This window comes from Octodon degus, unplaced genomic scaffold (assembly GCF_000260255.1).
Source record: "Octodon degus isolate 3935 unplaced genomic scaffold, OctDeg1.0 scaffold00164, whole genome shotgun sequence".
In the NCBI taxonomy this organism is placed as follows: domain Eukaryota; kingdom Metazoa; phylum Chordata; class Mammalia; order Rodentia; family Octodontidae; genus Octodon; species Octodon degus.
Genome location: NW_004524740.1, coordinates 1,635,385 through 1,644,351, shown reverse-complemented (window position 1 = coordinate 1,644,351; position 8,967 = coordinate 1,635,385). Strand labels below are relative to the sequence as shown.

The 8,967-nt window shown below is 42.7% G+C and overlaps 1 protein-coding gene across 2 annotated transcripts in view; it reads left to right on the top strand.

Moving 5' to 3' along the window:
• Window positions 1–1,385: 1,385 nt before the first annotated feature.
• Window positions 1,386–8,967, top strand: part of Tada2a (transcriptional adaptor 2A) — a 57,414-nt gene continuing 49,832 nt past the window's right edge. The window contains exons 1-2 of one of the 2 annotated variants that reach the window (XM_004643001.3): window positions 1,386–1,460; window positions 4,344–4,466. In XM_004643001.3, the coding sequence (XP_004643058.1) occupies window positions 4,442–4,466 (25 nt within the window). In that variant the 5' untranslated portion in view covers window positions 1,386–1,460; window positions 4,344–4,441. Of the gene's footprint in view, window positions 1,478–4,343; window positions 4,467–8,967 lie in introns of both variants that reach the window. The other variant, XM_023703183.1, reaches the window with a different exon arrangement.

The following is an 8,967-nucleotide window of genomic DNA, read 5'->3' as shown; positions in this document are numbered from 1 at the left end:
TATCCTAACTCAAAAGGAACCCTCACAGTTCCTTCATCCATTTATCTTGATTTGTTTTTCCATAGAGCCACATTATTGGACATTATCTATTATTTGGTAATAGGTGTGCACTGCTTGTTGTCAATCTCCCCCACTTCTATATGAACTCTATGAAGCAGACTTTCTTTGTCTGATACTGAATTCCTGGCACCTAGAACAGTGTCTGTCCATTAAATATTTGTTGACTGAATGAACAAATAGATTTTAGCATACATCAAATGTAACATACCCTATTGTTTATTGAAATGATGCATGGAAAATTCTTAACTGTTTATTGAACATGTTGGGAGACAATTTTCACATTAATTTTTGCTCATTAAAATTTTTCTTTTCCTCTTTTTAACAATGAACTTGTATTACACATACCAAAAAATGAATAGAGGGTCCACACGGTCTGGAAGTGCAAATGAATTCTAAAAGAGGTTAAGCAAAATTGATCAGAGACAGACTTCTGAGTTACATATAATAACATCATAGTTCAGCTAGATAGACCATGGCTTGAATCCCCTTTCTCAACACTTCCTAGCAGTTGACCCCAAATACATACATACATGTTTATATATCTACTCTTGGGAAATAAGGATAATACCGCCAATCTCATAAGGCTGTTTCATGAGACCATAGGTGTAACCTGCTTTGTACAATGCTAAGCATGCAGTAAGAACTCGACAAATGGTAGCTATGACAGTAATCACTACTAATAGTAAGAAGAGATGTTGGGACATACCTAGCCCTCAAGATTGATATCAGAGTGGACCACCACATCCTCTCATCATTGCACTTCCATTTGGGCATCTGAAGCCCAAGAAGGGGATGGTTCTTCCCAAAGGAGACACTGTCGACGTTCCAGGAGCCTGTCAACGAAATGTACTCTTCATCCCTGAAGTCTGGTTAATCCATGAGCGGCATTGCGTGGCCTGGACTGGAGAGGGGGCCGCGGCTCACTGTCCTCCGGCCCAGAGGCTCAAGCTTCGGTTCTTTCACAGGTAACGGGGCGGGAGTGAGAATGTTACAAGAAAAACCAGACTGTGGCAGCCGGGTCGGCCCCGCTGCCTTCCAGAGGGGACCAAACAGCGCCACCAACAGGAAGCCTCCGGCCGTGGGCCACACAACACTTGGGCAAAGTGATTACCAGTCAGACTCAACAGTCAGGCGAGCGGCTCGGCCCCAGCCTCCCAGACCCCACGCATCCGAACCTCCCCCGGCGACAGGCGGGGACCCGGGAAGGGGAGGAGGGACAGAGGAGCGACGGGCAGGCCGTCGAAAGCGATGACAGGGAGGGGGGAAAAGGAAGGGGCGGGGACGGAGGCGGTGGCTGCGCGTCCCGGGAGCGCGCACGTACTTGGGGAGCGAGCACGCAGGCCCCGGGGCAGCGTACGCAAGCCGAGGCAGCGCGTGGCCGTTTACGCCTAAGTGTTGCGGTAGGAGAAGCTGCGAGGTCATGCGCGGCGGGTGGGGGTGCAGCGCGAGCCCTTCTGGCAGGCCTGAGGGCAAGTAGAGTCTCGAGATGCTGGCTGCGGCGGCAGGAGAGTCGCGGCGGGCGGGCAGCGCTCGGCCACGAGGCGCCCTGAGGGGGGAGGGAGGCCGCCGCGCGCGCTCGCGGCCACGCCTGACCCTTCGGCCCCGCCTCCAGCCTGGCGGCCCCGCTGGCTCCTTTTCTCGGAGCGCGCGAGGACCCCGGTGACAGCCCCTGTGGGACGAGCCCTCGACTGGCACTGAACTCCTACGGAGCGGTTCTCGCTCCAGTTTAGAGCTGGGGCTTAGAGAATATCATGAAGTAAAGATTGGGACGTTGGCTGCAAAACTGCAAAGCCTGCACTTCTCTGCACCACGTGGAATCCAGTCCCGAGAAGTACAGTGCTTGCCTTCCTCCAGGAGGCAAGGCAATAACTTTGGAGTTTATCCTGTTTTATTTGTATCTGGTAGCCAACCTCGTGTGGATGTGAGTGTCACAGTACGGTCTTTGTGAAAAGAAAGGAGAAAGTCTGCTTATTGCAGCGTTGTGCCTGGACGTGGAGTGTTACCAGAGCGATGCATGCACACCCATGTTTATAGCAGCAGTTTGTAATAGCTAAATCTTAGAAACAGCCCAAGTGCCCATCAACTGATGAATGGTTAAAGCAGATTTTTTTTTTTTTTTTAATACAGGGGAGTACCACCCAGCCATAAAGAATAAGTTTGAGACATTTCTAGCTAATTTATCTCACTCTTAAGTGAAATAAATTAGGCACACGTTTAAATATCACATTGTTTCTCTGGTGTGAGATAATGAAAGTGCAAATAAAGACCGACATGTACAATAGATATTGTGAAATAGGAAGAAAATGTTCAAGTAGAGACGTAGCTGGGGGGAGAAGAGAAGAAAAAAAGGAACAGAAGGAAAAAATGGTAACAAAGCTTTTGTAAATGAGGGGAAGAGGGGTTGAAGGGACGGGAGAGGAGTGATAAAATTAAAATGCTTCATGTACAGGTATAAATTCCCTATGATGAGTGTACATATAAAATTAATTTTTAAAAAAAGACATGGAGGGCTGGCCAAATAGCTCAGTGGATTAAAGTGCCTGCTTAGGCAGATGCAGGGGCCAGGAGGGAGCTCCATCCCTGGGCCTGCCTGCTGGACTCCACTCTCCTCCCCTCCCCCACACGGTGATCTAGAGTGGGCATGGCATTGCAGGCTTGTAATCCCAGTACTTGGGAGGCTGTAAACAGGAGGATCACTTGGAGTCTGATCTACTAGTGAGAACCTGTAAACCCTGTAGAACCTGTCCTAAATACCAAAAAAAGTACAAAAATTAAAAAGACATGAAGTGTGTATCAGACTGTATTTGATGCCTCTTTAAACCACTGTTGAATTGGCTTAGATCCTCGATACCTGTAAAATATTGTGCAAATAGGCTTTTCTCTTTTTTGTAGGGTCTGGAAATATTGGAGATTGAATCTAGGGCTATTGCGTTGAGCTATTTCTTGAGACAAGGTCTCACTAAATTGCTGGAGTTTGGCTCTTTAATTTGATTTCACCTCATCTTGCATGCTGGGATTACGGCATAGGCCAGCCTACTGACCTGGGTGCATTTATCAGTCTGAACCTCCTTTGCTTTGGAAATGCAGCATACCTTAGAAGGTTGAGAGGATTTAAAGAGATAATCCAAATTGAATGAATGTTGATCATTATTTTATCACTCAGTGTATGATATACCTGTGCTAAACTCATTTTTGTTTAAACCAACTTTTCCTGGGTCTCTGTAGAGGGAGACTTACCCCACCCTCAAAAAGAAAAGTTGACAGCATTATTTTCTTGAGCATTGTATACATTTGATGGACTATTTTTCAAGCTACAAATGCCAGTATGAAAAAAAGTCATTCAGGGAAAACTAATGATAAAGTTAGCACTGACGTTTGTCCAGTTCTTTTAATATGTTCAATGAGTTTTTCGAGGTCTGCTTGATACTTTCACGTGGGAAAAATACACATGCAGAAGTAATCTTCACAAACCATCATGTGAAAAATTTCAGAAAAGAGCTAAGTTATATGACTGTACAATTAAAGAAATTTTGGGCCTATAGAAGAAAGGTTTAGTGTAAGATACGATTTCATTCTTCCTTCAAGAAGATACTCGGTACATTTGTTAAAATTAAATTAGTAAACAGATGTATGTTGAAATAGATAGGATTTCTTGGTTTTTTTGAGCAGGAATTCACTCAGGATAAAGTTTTGTTGAAAAGATAAATGAAATCTCAACAGCCAAAGCTCATGGACCAAATTCTTGGACTAATGAATGACTGAACTCCAACTGCTTGCTGCCTGGGCTAAGTGTGGTAGTCAGGCCTGTAATCCTAGTGCTCAGGAGGCTGAGGCAGAAGGATTGCCTTGAATCCAGCCTGGATTATATAGTGAGTTCAAAGCCAGTTTGAATTACACAACAAGGCTCTGTCTAAAAAAAAAAAAAAAAGAAAAGAAAATCCAGATTTCTGTAAGAAAAAAAGTGCTGATAGTTGGGGTTTGGTATGCAATTGGCAGCCCCACCAATACCATAAGAATGGAATGATCAGTTCCTCAAAAAATAAGAGCTAAAAAGAAAAGTAATGCTAGGCAGAGAAAGGTAGTAGTTGTTCATTAGAAATATATAAGATTTATAGAGGACTACTGGCTGTATCATATGAATTTTGATATTTGATTATTGACATTTAGTTCTCATAACTCTAGATAGGAACTATTATACCCATTTTACAAACTGAATATGTTATTTATTTTCTTGTCCCTTTGAATGTTTGTCTGATCCGTGTGCCATTTTTGTCTGTTCACAGGGAGTTATCAAGCACTGTTGTAGGTGTTGGCTGGCTCTGGCTTTTGAAGAGGTTGTGCGCTGAGGAAGATCAAAGCAGCAACCTTTGCCCGTTAGGGAATGGACCGTTTGGGCTCCTTTAGCAGTAAGTACAATGGGAACAAGTCTCAGGTAAATATTAATAGCAAACTGAAGTAGAGGTTGGTTGAGGAAGAAAAATAAACCCTTTTAAGTTAAGTAATAATGGCCAATCAGTCAGAGTCTAAGGGAATTAGGAGTTTCAGATCAAAATAAAGTGAACCTGGGGTGGTGAGATGGCTCAGCGGTCTAAAGCACCTACTTAGAACAAGCTTAGCAAAGCACAGGGACCGCGGTTCAATCCCCCAGCACCACATGCCAGCCAGCCCTGCCCCCTGGTGGGCTGAGCTGACCACACACACACAAATAAATACATAAATAAAAAAAATAAAAATTAAAAAAAAAAGTGAACCTGTAGCTATTGACTGCATATAACACATGCACGTATGACACAAATATATTAATTACCCTAGGTCTTAGAAAAAAACAAAGTTAAATGGATCAGGCATGGTAGGATTTGTCCATAGTTAAGCTTTAAAAAAGGAGTGGGAAGGGCTGGTCAGATAGCTCAGCAAACTAAAGTGCCTGCTTAGGCAGAAGGCAGTGGCTGGGGTTTGATCTCCAGTGTGCCAATGCTAGCCCTGTCCCTGGGGCACCCAGAGATGGCAACTGAGACTGGGCATAGTGGTGCGTGCCTGTAATCCCAGCTCTTGGGAGGCTGAAAACAGGTGAATCACTACGAGTCTGATCTGCATAGTTAAGACCCTGTAGCCCCTGTCCTAAATACAAAAAATAAATTAAAAGGTATGGCGTTAGATAAGAACAACTTCTCATGTTTTATAGCGTAGTAGGATGCCTATGGTTGACAGTAATTAATTGCATATTTCAAAATAGGGAAGATTTTGATATTTCCAACACAAAGAAGTGATAAATTTCTCAGGGTTTTTTTTTTTTTTTTTTTTTTTTTTTTGTATTTTAGGGAATGATCTACAAGGTGTTCAGGGTCTCACTACTAGATCGGACTCATAGTGATCTGCCTGTTTATAGCCTGCCAAGAGCTGGGATTACAGGGGCATGCCACCATGCCCAGTCTCAGTTGTTAGCATGGCAATCTGAGCATCGAACCCCTGGTTCCTTTGCCTGCTTGCAGGCACTTTAAAATCCTCTGAGCTATTTGGCCAGCCCTGAAATGATAATCCCCCCCCCTCCCCCCAGAACCAGGGATTGAACTCAGATCCTTGCATTTGCCAGTCAAGCGCTTATCCTACTGAACCATCTCCCTGGCCCTGAAATGATAAATTTTTGAGATGATAGATACACCACTTGTCCTGATTTAATTGCTACACATTGTATGCATTTATTGAAATGTTACACTGTACCTCATAAATATAAGACTGTGTCAAAATAAACATGTATTTAAAAAATAAAATATTTTTGTTTAATTAAAAAGAACTTCTGTTTAGAACGAATAATATGTTTTTCCTTTGTAAGTGGCTCTATTATTCCAGGAATAAACTATAGTAAAAATAATAATACAGAGAATTATGGTATACGATGTGTGTGAAGTAAATTTAGTTACAACTATGAAATTCTTTTGGGATTTTGTTTCTTTAGCAGTAGTTTGGTTTGTTTGTTTGGTATTTTAGGGAAGGGTCTACAGGTGTTCAGGGTCTCACGTCTAGATAACTCATAGTGGTCTGCCTGTTTACAGCCTCCCAAGTGTTGGGATTACAGGTGTGTGCCACCAGCCCAATCTCAATTGCTGTCTCAGCACGCCCCAGGGGTGGAGCTGTCTCCACCAGCCCCAGGGAATTGAACCCCCAACCTCTGCGCTTTGCTTGCAGGCACACTAATCCCCTGAGCTATTTGGGTGGCCCTTTAACAGTAGTTTTGTTTCTTCTGTTTTTTGAGTTCTGTCTCTCTATGTAGTCCATGCTAGCCTTGTTCTAACTATGTAGCTCAAGCTGGCCTTTAACTGTTTTTTTTGTTTTGTTTTGTTTTTTGGCAGGGGGTGTTAAATCTTGATCTTCCTGCATCAGCCAACCAAGTTCTGAAATTACAGGCCTCTGCCACCATACTGGGCTGTTTCAGCAATTTGGTTTTTTTTTTCCCCTTCCACTTTGGTTTGGGGGATTGAATGCAGGGTCTTTACACTAAGCTATGTCTCTAGCCTTTTTTTTTTTTTATTTTTTCCTTCCAGTTTTTTAAACAGGGTCTTACTATGTAGTTCAGGCTGGCCTTAAACTCACTATATAGGACACGCTGGCCTTGTACTTGCTAGGATCCTTGTGCCTCAGCTCCCCAAGTGCTGGGATTACAGGTGTGTGCCACCACATGCAGTAGCTCTTTGTTTTTTTATTTCAAGATGGTCTCATTAAGTTGTCGCAGCTGGGCTTAAGCTTTGCCATCCCTCTCCCTCAGCTTCCCAGAGTGCTGAGGTGGTAGGTATGTAACACATCGAGCTCTTCAGCATAAAGGAGCTGTAATGTATTCTTTTACCATACTCCTTATAAATTTAAAACAGGGTGGAACCTTCAGACACAATTCAGACCTTTTGTTTTATTTGTGTAGAATCTGAATTGCTTCGATGCAAGGATCATAATGAATTCCTTTCCCTCCTCAGGATTTGTAGCTCAGTGATATGGCACTGTGCCTGGCTTATTAAAGGTCCTGGGTTTGATCTCCGCACCACACACACACACAAATACATGTTTAAAAAAATTGTTAAATTTAATTGGAAATTTTTTAAATGTATAGGGAATTGCAGGACTAAGAATACAAGCAGTGGGCTGGTGAGATGGCTCAGTGGTCTAAAGCACCTACTTAGAACAAGCTTAGCAAAGCACATGGACCAAGGTTCAATCCCCCAGCACCACATGCCAGCCAGCCCCGCCCCCTGGTGGGCTGAACTGGCCACACACACACAAGAATACAAGCGGTATTCATACATCTTTTATATGACTTCCAGTTTTTCCCTTCCATATAATAAACAACTCATGGAGAGAAAATTTCAGGTTAAAAAATGCTGTATTTCATCAGAATTTCTGCCTTGATTTAGTGTCTCTTTTTTTGAGACAGCATCTCACCATGCATTCCAGGCTGGCTTTGAACTCACTATGTAGCCTTGGCTGGCATGGCGTTCGCTTGGTCCTCATGCCTCAGCCTTCTCAGTGTTGAGACTGCAGAGGTGTGCACCTCCAGCAAATGTTTTATTCTGGCTTTTGTTTTGTTTTGTTGTGGTTTAGAGTTTTGAGACAGCGTCTCACTATATAGTTCAGGCTGGCCTTCAACGGTAATCCTGCTGAAATTTCAGCCTGCTGAAAAGTCTGATTCTTGAGGAACAAAAACATCTTCATTCTTTTTGTGGATAAAGTATACGTACAGACATAAACAGATTTATGATACATCCATGGTATTAAAACTCCATAAAGAAAGGCAATTGTTTAAAAAGGTGTGAGCTGCCTGGCTTAGTGGCACATGCCTATAATCCTAGCACTCCAGAGGCTGAGATAGGAGGATTGCTGTGAGTTTGAGGCCAGCCTGGGCTACATAGTTGAGTTTAAGACCAGCCTGAACTGAACTACATACAAAACCCTGGTCCATGGTGGACTTGAACTTGAGATCATTGTGCCTCAGCTTTCAGAGTGCCAGGGTTACAGACAGGCACTGCACATGTGGCTTTACCATTCTTTATAATAAAACTGGAAATGACATAAATATATGAACACCTGCAAGTTGATAACTGGTTTCCCTTGTATATATTAAGCAACTTCATGGAGATAAAATTCAGGTTAAAAAATGCTATGAGACCTAATGATTTATAATTTTTTATAATATCTTAAAAGTTTCTTTTCTTTTTTTAGTAAGGGTCTGCAGGGTCTCAGGGTCTCACTATGTAGATTGCATTTGTAGTAATCCACCTGTCTTCAGGATCCCAAAGAGCTGGGATTGCAGGTATGCTCTACCATGCCCAGTCTTAATCGCTGGCCCACCAGGAATTGAACCACAGCCCCTGCGTCAATTAAAAATTTTTTTACTGAGAATGAGATACATAGATAATATATATACATGTTTTCAAAAAAAAAATGGCCTGCCTAACTGTAATAAAAGGTAAATAATTTATAGTGAAGTATCGCTACTTGTAACCATCTTGGCATGTGTAGACAGAATTATGATAAATAACATGATGACTGAAGCAATCAGGTGCTTACATCCATGTATTGAATCACTGAACCACAGAACATCTCACAACTACAAATGTAAGATGATTTATGTGTATTATATGAGTGACTAAGAACTGTCTCAAACCTGAGCAGTTCTTAGTAAAGTTCTGAACAAAACAAAATCTGCAAAGTGTGGTGGCTATAATCTCAGCAGTTAAGGAAGCTGAGGCAGAAGATCACAAATTGGAGCCCAACATGGGCATTTTCGGGAGAACCAAAAATTAAAAAAGGATTGTGAGAGCTGTGGGTTCAATCCTTAGTACTAAAGAATGGAAGGGGGCTGGTGAGATGGCTCAGTGGTCTAAAGCACCTACTTGGAACAAGCTTAGCAAAACACATGGACCA